Source organism: Mirounga angustirostris, unplaced genomic scaffold (assembly GCF_029215605.1).
Source record: "Mirounga angustirostris isolate CCGP_5_RB_7025 unplaced genomic scaffold, mMirAng1.0.hap1 SCAF_7, whole genome shotgun sequence".
NCBI lineage: Eukaryota > Metazoa > Chordata > Mammalia > Carnivora > Phocidae > Mirounga > Mirounga angustirostris.
This window is the reverse complement of record NW_026991715.1, coordinates 62,512,946-62,530,085: the sequence shown is the minus strand read 5'-3', so window position 1 is coordinate 62,530,085 and position 17,140 is coordinate 62,512,946. Positions and strand designations below refer to the sequence as shown.

The following is a 17,140-nucleotide window of genomic DNA, read 5'->3' as shown; positions in this document are numbered from 1 at the left end:
AGATTTTATTAGGAATACTAAATTATTGAACATCAGAGACTCCAAAATTCTGTTCTGTTTATCTTTCATTGAAAAGAGAAAATAACAATTTACTAACCAGTTTCTTAAACTTTAGTTTGGGAGACAACATAGTATGGTAAGTAAGAGTAATTGCTTTGGGGCCAGACTGCTGGGTTTGAATTATGTTCTGTATCTTACTCAGTTTTCTTAATTATAAAAAGAAGATAATTGTAATAATACTTTAAAGTTGTACTGAGGTTTAATCAGTTAGTACCTATAAAGTGCTTAGAAGGGCCTAGCATGTAGTACATACTCAAAAGTGTTAATTTTAATTTTTTAATTTTTACTTTTTTAAAGATTTTGTTTATTTATTTGACAGAGAGAGATATAGCAAGAGAGGGAACACAAGCAGGGGGAGTGGGAGAGGGAGAAGCAGGCCTCCCGCCACGCAGGGAGCCTGATGTGGGGCCCAATCCCAGGACCCTGGGATCATGACCTGAGCCGAAGGCAGATGTTTAACAACTGAGCCACCCAGGTGCCCCCAAAAGTGTTAATTTTAAACTTGTTGGCCAATTCTTTTTTACCTTGTGTAGTTTCTATACTAGAGTACAAATAAAAATATATGTCCTATGTGTACATGTATGCTCCAAGTATCTGTCACTTGGATGGCCTGCAATTCTACCTCCAGGGGTTACTTTTCCTATCAAAATAGCTCCAACTCTAATCCCTAATATTACAGGTTCCCACAAGTCCTCTCTAACATCTCTGGGGCTTACTAGGGGGAGAAGGGACTGGAGGTTCTCTTGCTGTAATTTCTTGCTCCCACCAAGTATTACAGCCTTACTGCTTCTCCTTCTTATGTCTGCTGCCTTTTCTTTGAAGTTTCGTGTTTTTCTCATAGCCTCCAAGCTCCACTGAGTCATTGCTTTTGTGTATAAAAGATTCTTACTGAAGATTAGGGGAAAACTGAACAGCATTCAGCCTTGTACAGTACACGTAACAACATCAGCTTGAATATGAAACACAACCATTAAGTTTTTTGGTCTCCTTTTGGCCATGGGAATTGCTTAGCAACTGTTTACCTGAGGGCTCCCACCTGCCTTCTGTCTTACCGACTCCTCACTACCTCTCCCATTGTCCCCTCTTCTGAATCCTCCTAGACATCTCAGACATCTTCTTCCTGCGGGATTATCAGCAGCCTCCTGAATTCTTGTTATTTTATTATGTGGCATATTAAATATTCATTCTCTACTTTCCAACCATTCCTGGGAGCCTCTACTTTTCTAGCCCAAAAAATAAAAACAAAAATAGAAGGGATCCATCAGGGAGTTTTCCCAATAAAAGACTTCAGCTGCACAAGTAGCATGTGCATCTCTGCAGCCCAGTCTCTCACCTGGATGTTGCCTTTACGAGGTCTTCTACCATCTAGAATAGAGCAACGCTATTCAGTAAAACTTCCTGTGACTAGAAGATGATTTCTGATCTGTGCTTCTAATAAGTTCTCCACTAGTCTCATGTGATTATTAAGCACTTGAAAAGTGGCTAGAGCAAATGAGGAACGTTCAGTTAACTTAATTTTAAATTTAAAGGACCACATGTAGCTAGGGGATACCATACTGAATGGCACAATTTTGGATTATCTGCTTTAAAGTCTGATCAGATTTTTCTTCCCATTATACATCTATTTTGTTAATTTTTTAAATTAAAATGTAATTGTTCTTCCTTTTTCTTTCTTTCTTCTTCTTTTTTTTTTTACATTTAGTTTAGTATATAGATGCATCTATCCATGGAAAATTTTATAAAATTAGTGGGAACAGTAGGTTATATCTAAATTAGAAGACTCTGGAATTTTGTCTAGGAACAAATGTATACGTAGGTATACAGGTTCTTAACACAGGAACTAGCTTTATCCGTTTATGGTATTAACATTTTTTGAATATTGGTTCTCAAGAAGTATGAAAGGATTTAGGAATACTCTGAAAAGTTCGGAGCCCATGCACTTCAAGCCTATTGCTGTGCTTTGGGAGATGCTTTGGAAGTGGGTCTGGATCATTCAAAGAGGTCCCACACTGACAAGGCTAGAACCTCTGAAAAGGAACTGTTGACATCCAGAATTGTCCCCTGCTGTAGCTGGGGTATCTGCTGTAGCTACTGCTGCTACAACCAGCAGCTATTGCACTTTTGGAGTCACGGGCAGGAAGCTTCACTTCTTCCCCCTGCCATTTGATCTCCAACTAGCATCCTTCTGATGGCAGAGCTGAACAGGAAACCAGGCAATACAAGTTTTGGAATCCCAGCACTTAGTGTAGAATGGACAAAGAAGGGTGAGTGTGGGGCTGAGAGATAATAGGTAAAGTTCCAGTATACCTTGCTGGAAGCAAATAATGATGAAAAGTTAAGCAAGTGTGTACCTGTATATATATATGTGTGTGTGTGTGTGTGTGTATCATTTCTTCTTTGTTTATACAAAGAAATTATGTATAAATATAATATATAATATATAAATTATATAAAAATATAACTATATATAAATTACAATAAATACTAATTTATTACACACACTGTTACATGCTTTAATTTTTGTTTCATTTGTTTGACTTCAGTTGTTTTATACTGGTTCGTGAAACTTCATAATTCTTTTTATGGTGGTGGGGTATTTCATTCTATGAAATGTACCATGATATATTTCACCAGCCCCCTACTTATGGACATTTAGGTTGTTTCCAGTCTTTTGCAATTACAAAGAATGCTTTACTGAAAATTGTTATATATATATAATTTTACACACATGACCATATTTATAGGATAAATTCCTAGAAGAAGAATTGCTATATCAGATAGTATGGGCATTTGTAAATTATAATTATCATTTATAAGCCAAATGGCATGTCTTACCCCTGCCAATATACTTTTTGTTCATTCAATGTTTGGCTCTCCACCTATATAGAAATGCTGAAAATGCCAGGTCATATAATAGAGACACAACATAATCACAGACAAGGCCCTCAAATGTAGAATATGACAGTGGGAATGGGCATTGAGATTTATCTGTAAGTTAGGAGAATACAGCTTTTAGCTGGGCAAATGATGGAAGGAAGGGAGGTGGATGATTCAACAACTTTAAAAAGCCTTAGGATGAAGAATACATATTGGAGCTGGGGTAATGAAAGAAGGAAAAATAGAATAAAGATAGAGAGAGAAATTGTTTGCATAGATGTCATTCAAATACCCAAAAAAGCCTGAAGCCTATGAAACTCAATACGACAGAAAATGCCTTTCATAAATAACAGTATTGTTTCTAAAACGGCTATTGACATTTAGGGGTATTTTCAGGCCATTCCTCAACCATGTCCATCATTACTACGTGTTTGCTAAAAAAAATTTAACTACATAGATGAATATGATTTTAAAATGAAAGTCTTCCTTTACCTGTTTGGTATGGTATCTTTAATATGTATACACCCAAATGCATACATACATATATAAACAACTTCTTTTAAATAGAGAAGGTTTATGGGGCCTGGCTGGGTCAGTTGGTTAAGTGTCCAACTTGATTTATGATCTGAGGGTTGTGAGATTGAGACCCGCATCACGCTCTGCGCTGGGTATGGAGCCTGCTTAAGATTCTCTCTCTCCCTCTGCCCCTTCCCCCAGTAAAAAAATCATTTAAAAAAAAGTTTATACTATACATATTGTTCTCTAATCTTCCAAATCTCCAACTTAAAAAGCCAATATAACATGGCTCTCTTTCCATGTAGATGTGTCATATTCTTTTTAATGATTGTACATTCTTCTGTAGTATGTATCAAAATTTATTTTACAATTGGTGAGTGTTTTCAGGTTGTTTCTAATTTTCATTATTTCTAACAATGTGGCAATGAATGTACCTTAGTTTTCTATAGACCAGGGTTCTTTTTTCCTTAGCATCATCTCATGCTTCCTATAAACAAGTAATACCTATAGTAGTAATTAGTTTAGAGGCAAAAAATACCATTAACTATGGAAACATTCTTAATGTAGAACCATTTCTTCTTTGGAAATACCTGAAGTGTTAATTGTTGTTTATTCAATAACTATAAAAGGATGGCTTTTGTGTTATTTTCAATATGATGGACCAGAGTTTTAGCTGCTTCTGCCACTTACTTGGAATTTAAAGTGAGTAACATGAACGTGAACTTTATGTAGTAAAGACTATTATAAGGATGAAAAAAAAGCTTTGCGAAGTGGCAGTATCGTAGCCAATGAGGTTTATCCGAGGCGCGATTATTGCTAATTGAAAACTTATAAGGATGAAAAAAGATGATGTATGGGAGGCATTTTGAGCTGCTCTGAGGAACAATAAAATATAATACTATTGAAAATACAAATGCAAAAAAATAAAAATATAATAAAAACACATTACTTTTATTTCACAAAAGTCCATATTGAATATAAACCATGTAGGTATTTTCCTCGATTACTTTATCTCCTGAAATTGCTGGTGGTTGCTTGTTGAAGTCGTGGAAGTGCAGAGGGAAACTGCTGAGCACTGGCTATAGCACAGTAGGACTCATGTTAGACTAAGTCTAATCCCTCCTCCAGCACCATCCCGCATTGAGATCTAGTCCTGCCACTTTAACTGTAATGTACGTCATCGCACATTCTCCCTTTAATTGAGCATAGCGCTGTCGGCTTTATTTCATAGTCATAATCTGTCAAGTTAGGATGAACTGAGATATGTAGGGACGCTACTGTGAAAAACTTGCTGTTTATATAATTAGGATGATTCCAGGGATTAGGAATACTTATGTGTCTGGGACATATCTGTAAGATTCATTATTATGCCCTTTCAGGAAGACATCAGTTAGTGAACAAGTGGTAAGAGAAAAGATTGAGAGAAAGATGAGACACAGGTTTTTGGCGAAATTATAAATTTTTCAGAGTTTCGTTTATCCTCAGACTCATGAAGTACTACCATTCCTTATTTTTTTCATGAACCAAGAAGATAACAATAATGATTAACGGAAATTCAGATAAAAGGTAGCATAGATATAAAAATTACTTGTGTTACTCTTAAGGGAATTCAAATTAGGATCTGGCTTTTTATAACATGTTTTGGTTCATTGTTCATATTTAGTTTTTATGAATTCAAGTTCATTAATCCCTAGGATTTCTCCTTTAGCTCTTTTAAAAAATGGCTATCACATATATAATTTCCTCATTTTTAGAAATTTTCTTTGTTTTTTGAGAGCAAATTACTTCAAAGCTCCCATTGGCTTACATTTTGTGTACTTAAGAACTAAAAAAAATGATTTTAGTGATTTTAATTATGATTTTTCATCTTTACCCTAGAGAGTCACTTTTTTTTTACATTTTGGGCCACTTTCTGAATTCCTATCTTAAACTTTTATTTATTTATTTTAATCCTTTTGGGACAAGAATTTCTAAGTTCTTCCATAGTAGGTGATAGAAAGGATTCCTTGATTTTTTTTTTCTTTGAAATCTATAATTATGTAGTTGTTTACTTCCTAGTTATGTTAAGGGCCTATGGGCATAGTTTCCTGATTAGGATATTGTTAAATAATTTTTAATTACTTAATTATTTTTAGAGAGAGAGAGAGAGTGCACGTGCACATGTGCAGGTGGGGGAGGGGCAGAAGGAGAGGGAGAGAGAGAATCTTAAGCAGGCTCCATGCCCAGTGCAGAGCCCTATGCAGGGCTTGATCTCATGAACCTGAGATCATGACCTGAGCTGAAATCAGGAGTTGGCCATTTAACCAATTGAGCCACTCAGGCACCCCTAATTACTTAAACTAAAAAACTAAATCATGCTTATACATAAAGATTGTTGTTGTTTTTTCCCCCAAGTTCTTATTTATTTATTTATTTATTTAATCTCTACGCCCCATGGGGCTCAAACTCAGGACTCTGAGATCAAGAGTGGCATGCTCTTCAGTGAGCACCATGTTCTTCTAACTGAGCCAGCCAGGTCCCTCTGCATAAAGATTGTTTTTGAGGGCTTTCTGGATCACCTTAGTTAAAATTATAGCTCACTTCTTATTGTTTTCCATTTTCTTTATCCTCCTTCCCTGCTTTGTTTTCCTCCTTAGCATTTGTCACCTTCTACTTCTAATAGTCTCTCTCTCTTTTTTTTTTTGCTTTTCTTTGTTTATGGTCTGTCTGCTCTACTAAAGTATAATCTTCCTGAATGCAAAGATCTTTATCTTTTGTTTACTGCTATCAGTGCTTAGAAAAGGCACTGTAGACGGCGCCTGGGTGGCTCAGTTGGTTAAGCGACTGCCTTTGGCTCAGGTCATGATCCTGGAGTCCCTGGATCGAGTCCCGCATCAGGCTCCCTGCTCGGCAGGGAGTCTGCTTCTCCCTCTGACCCTCCTCCCTCTCCTGCTCTGTGTCTCTCATTCTCTCTGTCTCAAATAAATAAATAAAATCTTTAAAAAAAAAAAAAGGCACTGTAGAAATACCTAGTTTTCCAATTTCTGAATTTAATTTGTAAAGAGTATTTAGTCAGAAATTTTAATTTTTCAGAGATATTGATCTTCTTTTAAATTTTTTATAGTGAACTCCAACTCATCTGAAATATAAATATAATATATATAAATATATATGAACATATATGTAAATATATATATAGACATTTGGAAAGTTAATATTTCCATCTTTTTGAACTTTTTAAAAAATTTTTTAAAGATTTATTTATTTATTTTAGAGAGAGAAAGAGAGAGCATGGGAGGAGGGGATGGGGAAGAGCAGAGGGAAAGGGAGAGAGAGTCCTAAGCAGACTCCGTCCTGAGCTCGGAGCTGGATCTCATAACCCTGAGATCATGACCTGACCTGAGTAGAAACCAAGAGTCGGACACACAGCTGACTGTGCCACCCAGGTGTCCCTCTTTTTTAAACTCTTCTTACTCTTATTCCCTCAAATCAAGAATTTATTCAAAAACTCAACCCTTAAGGCGTAATTTCCGAGTTGCACATATTAAGTCCAGTCATTTGCAAATTTCTGGGTTGGTAGTGATAATTGATTCTCATAGTGATGTTAATAATGGTGATTTTGATGTGCCTTAAGATCCTGAAATATTAAGTTCCAGAAGTCTCTCCTGAAAATCCTGGCACAGTGGGAAGCAATTCAGGAAAGTAATGGTGGCATCTTCTCTCACAAACTATCCAATCAACAAATGACTATGTAAAATGAGTACTTATAAAACTTGAATAAAGAATAATATGAAAATGATTAAAATCTTATGTATCATCTTAGTATTTTAAATGGGAAAATGTAGTTTTGTAATATGTGTGGAAAAAGGTATTATTAGGAAAGTATTTAATATCTCTTTTATTCATTTTAGATAAGATGGGAAAAAAACATCACATTGGGGGAACCACCAGGATTCTTACATTCTTGGTGGTGGTAAGTATCTTTTATTCCATTTTTATTAGATTGATGATGTATTCCAGTAGGCCTGCACCATACCTGTTTATGAATTCATGCTTCTTTTTTATTTATTTATTTTTGTTTTCTATAATTATTTTATGAAAGGTAGCACTTAAAAAAAGTCAAACTCAAAACCAGCTTTAGTGTTCTTTAACTTAAAGATACTACTAGTGAGTCAAGCTAGAATTGGGTTTGGTATATGTAATCTCCTACATATAAATTGAAAATGAAATACGTATGTGCCCATACATTAGTCAGCTTAGGCTGCCATAATAAAGTACCATAGACTACATGGCTTTTAAACAACATAAATTTCTTTTCTCACATTTCCGGAAGCTGGACATCCAAGATCAAGCTGCTAGCATGGTTTGTTTCTTGTGACGTCTTTCTTCCTGGCTTTTAGACCCTCATGATCTCATCTAAACCTGAGGATACTGAAGGTAGAGGCAGTGGTGAATTTTTAGGACAGTGAAGAATAGTCCAGAAGAAAAACTGAAATAGTTCAATATAGATTCAGGGATAGAACTGTGTAGAAACACAAAAAAGACCATCAGACTATATTGAAGACCCAGCTGATAGCAGAGCTTATAAATTTCACTGTAGTACCAATATGTCCAGATCTGTGACTTCTCTGCACTAGCAGTGGCGGTTCAGGTGTCTGCATGGACATGCTAGGCTGTTGGTTTGCATTTCTTCAATTTAGAAGAATTTTCTGTCCAGTGCCTTACATATTCATCTTTCAGAATCTTAATTAAAAGAGAAAAACAAAAGCTGTCTTCTTGGGCCATGCACATGGTTTCCTTGGCACGTTATTTAATGCCATCATCTTTTTAACCTCTCTCCTGAAAACATGCCTTACATTCAGTGGTGAATGGAACCACACTCGATCAGTTGTGGTTGTGGGTTTCCCTTGTTTGTCTCACATATGTATGGCAGGAACAGGTGCAGTCCTTTGGCTCAGAGCTGTTCCTGTATTTGGAACAACGGTTTATTGCAGTTAAGCACTATCATTGTGCTGTTTTCCTGGGGTTTAAGACTGAGCTGTTATAGTATATATTATAAAAGTCAATTTTTCATTTTACATAGTATGTATTTATGATATCTAGATCTATATTGTAAAAATTTAGCTGTTTGCTGAATCTAATTGAGTCTCCACACCTGTTAACACCTTGTATTTTGTATGTTTCCAGTTAGGTCTGCAAAGTAGCCTAAGAAACCATTTTAGGAATCTGTCCCTATTGGATTAGTGGGCTAACAAAGTGAAGATTTTGAAAATTTCCATTAAAGAATTAATTTTATTTCTTGCACCGATTTCTCTTTTGCTCCATTTCTTATGAATTTAACCTATTTATATACTGTTGGTAGTTGATAATACCTCACTGAATACTTTAGCTTTTTCGGTCTTAACTATCACAAGATACAGCTCTTAAATCTGCCATTGCTCTTCCTTTTTCTATGGCTCTAAGATTCAGGGGAGCCCTTCCTCTGTGGTTTTGGTATTTTAACTAATTTTAATTTGTGCATAGTTGGAGATATCAAAGAAATGGTAAATAATGGGCACATACGTATTTTATAGTCTATTCAATTTAAATGTAGCACATGCAAAATATATGGGTACAGTATTTTCAGTTTTTTAAATTTTCTCCCCTGAAACTACTAACAAACCCTTTGAGGTGCCTACTTCATCTATGTAAATAAGTAGTTCTTAATGATTTTGAGATTATAGGATCCTCTGAGAACTGATGAAAAGCTATGGATCCTCTCCTTCAGAAAACTGCCCAGATCTTAAGCTTTCCTGGTCATTATGTATAGCCAGCCATGACTGTGGGCCTTAAATCCAGCAGATTTGCTTGACCTTTTTTTGTTGTTGTTAACTGTTTCAGAGGTCCCTTTGGTTTTCTTTCCCTTTTTTTTTTTTTATCAGAACTTTTTTTTAGAGCAGTTTTTAGTAGATTCACAACACAGTTAAGGGGAAGGTACAGAAATACACTTTCTTCCCCCAAATAAGCACAACCTCCATATTAACATCCACCATCAGAGTGCTACATTTGTTATAGTTGATGAACCTGCACTGACACATGCAATAACCCAAAGTCCATACTTTACATTACAGTTCGTTCTTGGTGTTGTACATTCTGTGGGTTTGAACAAATGTATAATGACATGGTCCATCAATATAGCATCATACAGAGTATTTTCACTGCCCTAAAAATCCTCTGTGCTCTGCCTTTTCATCTACCCCACTCTTATGCTCCACCCCTGGCAACCACTACTGTCTCCATAGTTTTGCCTTTTCCAGAATCATTTAGTTGGAATCATATGGTATGTAGCCTTTTCATATTGGCTTCTTTCACTTAGCAATATGCATTTAAAGTTTCTCATGTCTTTTCATGGCTCGACAGCTCATTTCTTTTTAGTGCTGAATTATATTCCATTGTCTGGATGTACCATGGTTTGTTTATACATTCACCTACTGAAGGATATTTTGGTTGCTTCCAAGTTTTGGCAGTTACGAAAAAGCTGTTATGAATATGCCTGTGTTTTAATTTTTGTTGTGAGTGTAAGGTCTTTGTCTAGGTTCATGTTTTTGCACGTGGATGTCTGGTTGTTCTGATACCATTTGTGGAAGAGACTATCTTTGCTCTATTGCATTGCCTTAGCTCCTTTGTCAAAGATCAGTTGATTACATATGTAGGTTTTTTCTGGCTCTCTATTCTGTTCCCCTGTTGCATTATCTATTTTTTCACCAATACCACAGTCTTGATTCCTATAGTTTTATATTAAATCTTAAAGTTGGATGGTATCAGCCCTCCAACTTTGTTTTTCTTTAATATTGTGTTGATTATTCTGGGTCTTTTCCTTCTCCATATAAACTTTAGAATCAGTTGTTGATATCCACAGAATAACTTGTTGGGATTTTGATTGGGATTGCATTGAATCTATAGATCAAGTTGGGAAGAATGGACATCTTGACAATATGAGATACCTGACCTTTTAAATCTTTAATTCTTTAGAGCTTCGCTTTATCATGTGTGCTCTAGGTTAGGGATTCAGGATTACAATAATGGTTACCTTTTTTTTTTTAAATCTGGGAAGCTGTTAATGCTGTTAAGGTCCAGATGAATAGGATAATGTGTATTCTTCTAGAACTTACTGCTTGCTCATTTGGTCAAATGCAAGGTTCCTTTTGGATGGACCAGTTACAATTTTGTGACTTCTTTTCACTTCTGTTTTTTTATAGAATATTTGAAAATGGAGTCCTGTTGTTTCAGCTTCTTCATCAAATATTTACAAAATGCAAAACTATGCTCCCCTCAAGGAAATAAGTATGGGAAAGATAAACAATTAATAGTATTATAACTGAGGTGTATACTAGCTATAATAGCAATTCAGGAGGAATGTTTCTTTCAGCTTGTGATATTTAAGAAAGGCTTTATAGAAAAAGTGAGTCTAAGCTGAGCTGGAAGTTGAGTGAAAGAAGGATATTTTGGGCAAGTAATAGTATGACATCTCAAAAGGAATGATCACGAACCCAAGAAATGACTGGTAGCTTGGGTCAGGTTACCTGTAGGTGCAGTACTATGAAGTGATAGACTATAAAGATAAAGACAAAGGCAGGGGCCAAATTATGAAGTCCTGAAGTAGAAGGGTTTTGGATTAAAGCGTGGAGATTTTAAACACTGTACATGACATGATTAGATTTGTGCTTTTAGGCATTAACTTGGCATCAACATAGAGATGGATTGAAGAGGGTTGAGAACAGAGATAGAGTTCAGTTACAAGGCAAGTGTAATTGTCCAGTTGAAAGGTGATAGTAAACAGTACGTAGAATAGTTGGGATGTGGAGGAGTAGTTTCCTAGGCTTTAGATTTGGGGTGAACAGTGATGTCATTGACTGAAAGAGGAAAATAGATGGAGTAACAAGCTTTGGAAAAAAGGCCATAATTTATCTTGGACAGGTTACATTTTGAGATGCCTAAGTGACATTCAGATAGAGATGCCCTAATACAAGGTCAGTGATCTGGGCCTATACCTCTGAGACAGGTCTACAGTGGTTTGGAAACTATTAGCACAGACCATACTATTGGTGAAGAGTGTTTATAGATTCAACTGCCCAGTGTAACAAGTAAGAGCAGGGACTGGGGTTGGAATCCTGAGGAAAGTCAACATTTAAGCCTGGATGGATGAAGAGCAGCCTCAAAGGAAAATAATTGGAGAGGAAGAAGAGTAATTAGGAGAGAATAATGTATGGGAACCAGGTAGGATATTTAATGTAGAGATTAAATTCTGCAGCAAGTGTAGTAAAAGGACCCAGAGATTTTCCTGAATTGGGAAGGAAGGTGAACTTTGGTGGTCCTGAGGATAAGAGTTTTGGTGGAGGGGTGAAAGTGAGATTCAGAAGGCTGCTCTAATTCATTTTTCCACCTCAAGGGTTACTGAGAATAGCTGAAGTGTGTGGTGCCACATGGAGTAGTTTCAGGAGTAACAAAATTTTCCTTTCTTTTTTTTTTTAAGATTTTATTTATTTATTTGAGAGAGAGAGAGTAAGCGAGCAAGAGAGAGAGAGCATGAGTGGGTGGTGGAGGAGCAGAAGGAGAAGCAGACTCCCCGCTGAGAGAGCCTGATGTGGAGCTCCATCCCAGGACCCTGGGATCATGATCTGAGCTAAAGGCAGATGCTAACCGACTGAGCCACCCAGGCGCCCCACATTTTTCTTTTTAAAATAGAATAAATTTGAGCATATATATATTGAGATGAAAAGAATGGGGAGGTTGAAGATGTATGAAAGAGAAATAAACATGCACAAAGTGCAGAAAAAAATGCAGGGAAATTGAGAGGCAGAGGCCTTGGAGAGGAACAGGGGAATTTCTGCCTTTAGTATGGATAGAGGAAAATGTGTGATTTTATTTTCTGGAAGTTTTTCCTTGTTTCTGATGTGATTTCCTTTATCACTTCTTTTTTTTCTTTCCTACTTTGCACCCTGCCCAGTGCTATAGTATTTCCCATGCCTCCCATGTTCGTTACCTTTACCCAGATCAAATCCCCTTTGAAAATGTATTTCCTGTTTGTTTTCTTTAATGAAAGTTCCCAATGCTTCCGTGAATTTCAGAAATAGAAATGCCAAGGATCTTCTTTCTCCTGAAATTAATGTCCTTTTCAGTTTGGGTAATTTAAAAATAGACACTTTTTAAATCTTCCTATTTAATGTTTTAATGGCAGAAATTATGCTTTATTTTTACTTAATTTTATATGTAAAACACCTTTTGAAATTAAGTATATATGATGCTGCAGAGAAAATAAACTAATAACTAAGATTATAATGAGAATTTAGTTTCTTTCACTGGGAATGGGAAGTCAAATCTTACAGTATGCTGGCACTCTAATGATTTTAGAGTCTAATGGATGACATCAGGTATAGCTAAGAATAACCAAATACTCATGTGAAAACAATAGCACTGAATTAGTCAACTGGTTTACTAGAATGGTATAATAATTATCATTTGCAGACTGGTTCTCACTCATCTTGTATGTCTTGACTATAATAGGCATTGCATAACTAATTATTTATTTGAATTAAGTTAAAATAGGGTGAGGGGATGGGTTAAATAGGTGATGGGGATTAAGGAGTGCACTTGTGATGAGCACTGGGAATGTATGGAAGTGTTGAATCACTATATTGTACACCTGAAACTAATATTACACTGTATGTTAATGAACTGGAATTTAAATAAAAACTAAAAAAAGTTAAAATAAACAGCGATATAAGACAATGCAGGTGACAACTAAAACAGGAGTATAATCATGGTGAGAAGGCAATAAAAAGCGTTAGTGAGAGAGAAAGCAAGGAACAGAGGTGGTTAAGTTATAAAAAAAATCAAAAGTGTCTGGGAGAGTAGAAAAAGAATGAAAAAAATAGAAAAATTTGGTGGTGAGCAGACATTGTAAATAACATGGAATTTTCCACTAAATATGAAGGATTAGAAAGGAAACTGAGGCAAATTTTGCTCTATTAATAGGAAGGCTTCTTTTTTTCTTGCCATACTAGTTATGAGAATTTTTTAGAATATCTTTATTCTTCTTTTAAAAATACTTTTGCATATACCATCTCTTTTATCTGTACAAAAGCCTGTAAAATATATAACATATTCTCTCTTTTTATACAAAGAAACTACTGGAAAAAAACCTATTTTCTCAAGGTCAGATTTAGAATTAGAATTGAAATTTACTGAATTGTAACCAGTGCTCATCTCAGTAACAGATGATATTTCTTCAATACAGAGCAGAATTTAGTGGCCCACTATTAATAAGACATTAATTACAGTTCCCTTTTGAACACCCTGAGTGGCTAATTCTAGACCGTAGATATAAATGGGACTCAGAAAAGTTGTCTCTTCTGAGTCTGGTCTATATTGAGGCATCCATGCATCACTGGCAGCTGCATGTGGGGTGAGGGGGTGGTTGCCATAGGATACTCAGGAAATGAGTTGGAGTATGAGGGTCAAAGGTAGGATAACAAAGTGTTTGCTGTGTTATCTAGGACAGGTATCTACTACACTTAATAACAGCTGATGCTGCTTGGACAGCCAGAGCTGCATAAACTTACCCATAATCAGCATGAACCATCTTGAAATGAGAACTCTTAATACCATACGCACAATAGAGGTAAAATAATGTAAGAATAAAAAGGTCAAGCCCAGCTTTGCCACTAACCAACTGTGTCCCCTAGGCAAATTATTTAACCTCTTTAAGCTTCAGCTCCCTCCTCGATCAAACAGGCATAATAATAGGAGAATTAAATGCTGAATGCATGACGCTTAGTATATGATGCTTGAATTTAGCATGTAAGCTATTTTAATGATACTTTAAAATATGAATTTATCATGAATCCAAGAGTATTATGAGAATTTTATGATAGTGGGACAAAATATAATTCTTACATTTTATAAATTATAAATAATGTTAAGGAATAAGACAAGTGCACACATTTGAAGCTTTTAAGGTGATGAGCAGGTACATGTACATTTTACATAAAACCCTCCTTAGTGTTATGAATAGTTTTCTTCAGTATAGATTATGAGTATCTAAGATTCATTGAAAATATTTTTGGGGGCCAAAGAGAAATAACTTCCTTAGCTATTAACGATTTGAAATTATAGTAATGTGGCTTGTCTCCTGTGTTTTTTTCTTCTTTTCTCTTTTTTTTAATTTTTATTTTCAGGTAGTCCCAAATGTGGCCAGGGGATTAAGGTTATATAATTATATTAGCATCGCATCTTCTAGACACCTCTGGAATGTTTATTCACCCTTGTAGACTTTTCTGACAACTATTTTGCTTTCCTTATTACTTAAAGATATTGATAGCCAGTGAAGTCATTTTCACTCACATCATCAGAATAGAAGAAAAACAGTGTTTGGATGAGAATCCTCAACTTGGAAATCTTGTGTTTTCCTTTGATTTATGTGGGGAAAATTTTAATAATAATAACAAATGGTACAAGAACAAAGATTTTAATACTTTGCAGGTTTTGATTCCTGTGTTTATTGATTTATTTATTGATTTATTGGTTTATTTATTGATTTTTTAAAAGGTTTATGTATTTATTTGAGAGAGAGAGAGAGCATGAGAGGAGAGAGGGTCAGAGGGAGAAGCAGACTCCCTGCTGAGCAGGGAACCCCATGCGGGACTTGATCCCTGGACTCCAGGATCATGACCTAAGCTGAAGGCAGTCGCTTAACCAACTGAGCCACCCAGGCGCCCCTTGATTCCTGTGTTTAGTCTCTAACTACTTCATTTGTTTTTATTTTATTTTATTTATTTATTTGAGAGAGAGAAAGAGCAAGTGGGGGGAGGAGCAGAGGGAGAGGGACAAGCAAACTCTGAACTGAGCGTGGAGCCCCTAGTCGGACTTGATCTCAAGACCCTGAAGATCAGGACCTGAGCCAAAATCAAGAGGTGGTAGCTTAACTGACTGAGTCATTCAGGTGCTCCTCTAACTATTTCATTTGTAAAATACATATTTTTCACTTGTTTCTGCTTAGGAACAAAGAGACTGTGTAAATCTAAACCATTACTCATGATGATGAATCCACCACATTTCAAGGATAATATTTTGATATCAGGTTTAATAGATGTAGAGGTGAGAGCAAATGAGAAGCTCCTTAGCCACTAGCATTTCTGGTTGTAGAGAGAGGAAATCTGTTATCTGTGGAATTCCAGAATTTTCTGCCCTTGGCCCTCAGGGGAATCAAGGAACAAGTTCAGTGGGTCATCAAAAATGCTTACTAAAGAAATCAAATGAAATTCCTCCAGCTAAGAGCAAATCAAGTATTGCTATGACTCTTACCTACTGAACCTAATTTCTCCTCAAAGACATAGGTCCACATTTTCATATGATAAATGTCATGTCATCATAATATCAGCCAAAAGCATTTGTCCAGAGTATTTGTAAAGTCTTAATAATATATGAGATGTAACTTATACATAAAGTTGTATTTAGGTGCTTTAGGAAATAGAGTTGAAATTTTGAATTCAACTTATCATTAGTTTTGGATTCACAGTCACATACATGCCATGGATTACATATATATTTTTTCTCTGAGGCAGGATATGACGTAGCATATTGCATAGATTATGCATTAATATATACTTGAAATATTAGTAGAAGAAAATCATAGCTTACAATTTTAATTTACCAAGGGTTTATAGAGGTCTTTAACCTTGTTATTTTCTAAATTAGCTAAGTGATTTGTCTGCTGCCCCACAAAGCCACGCATGGATTAATTGCAGAATGTGAACTCATGTTTTGGTCACAGTGCAGCTTTGTTGTTGTTGTTGTTGTTATGATATAACTAATTTTTTTCAAATATTAGGATGGTATTGTAGCAGTCCCAATATATTGTATGAGTCAAATAACTAGTGCAAAACATGGGTTGGATTTTCTAGAAGAGATAAACATTTGAAATATCTTTCCCATCTGTGATCACATCTTAGGTAAAAACATACAAATACTTATAAAATAGATGAAATGTGTTTAACATGAATATCATAGTACTAAAAATAAAATTTTAATTAATTTTTAAAATTTTTATAGTTTGAATTTCATAATATATTTCAGATTTTTTTGAGTTAATTATGAAACTCTCCCAATGAGTATGGTGTTTTAAATTGAAATTTTGCCTTATATTTGTGATGAGTATTCTTTATTATTAGTATCTCCTGGCTTTCTGGTGGCCACCTTAGCTCTGTGGTCTTTGAAGTGATGGAATAGAGATTATGAATACACAGAAAAGAATTAATAAAATGGTACCTAGAACAGGGCTCTCCAGGGGCAAGTTTTTTTTGTGGTGTTTTTTTTTTTCTCAGTTTTTTCAAATTGTGACAAAATGCACAGAACAAAATTAACCATCTTAACTACTTTTACGTGTATATTTCAGTGTTATTAAATACATTCATAATGTTGTGCAACCATTACACCATCCATCTCTATAACTCTTTTTATGTTGTAAAACTGAAACTCTATATCCGTTAAACAATAACTCCCTATTCCCTGCCCTTCCAGCCCCTATCAACCACCATTCTGTTTTCTTTCTTTATGATTTTTGTCAACTCTAAGTACCTTGTATAAGTAGAATCATATAGTATTTGTCTTTTAGGGACTAGCTTATTTCACTTCCCACATGTCCTCATAGTTCATCCATGTTGTAGCATAT

General features: G+C 35.4%; 1 protein-coding gene and 1 pseudogene across 8 annotated transcripts in view; both read left to right on the top strand.

Moving 5' to 3' along the window:
* The window catches only part of SSBP2 (single stranded DNA binding protein 2), a 288,797-nt gene that overhangs the window by 77,579 nt on the left and 194,078 nt on the right, over positions 1 to 17,140 (top strand). For 6 of the 8 annotated variants that reach the window (XM_064596315.1, XM_064596316.1, XM_064596317.1 and 3 more), the window contains exon 3: positions 7,344 to 7,405. The exons of the other annotated variants lie outside the window; for them this stretch is intronic. In XM_064596315.1, the coding sequence (XP_064452385.1) occupies positions 7,344 to 7,405 (62 nt within the window). The remainder of the gene's footprint in view (positions 1 to 7,343; positions 7,406 to 17,140) is intronic. 8 annotated transcript variants of the gene reach the window in all.
* On the top strand, positions 4,213 to 4,294 carry LOC123836177 (U4 spliceosomal RNA; annotated as a pseudogene).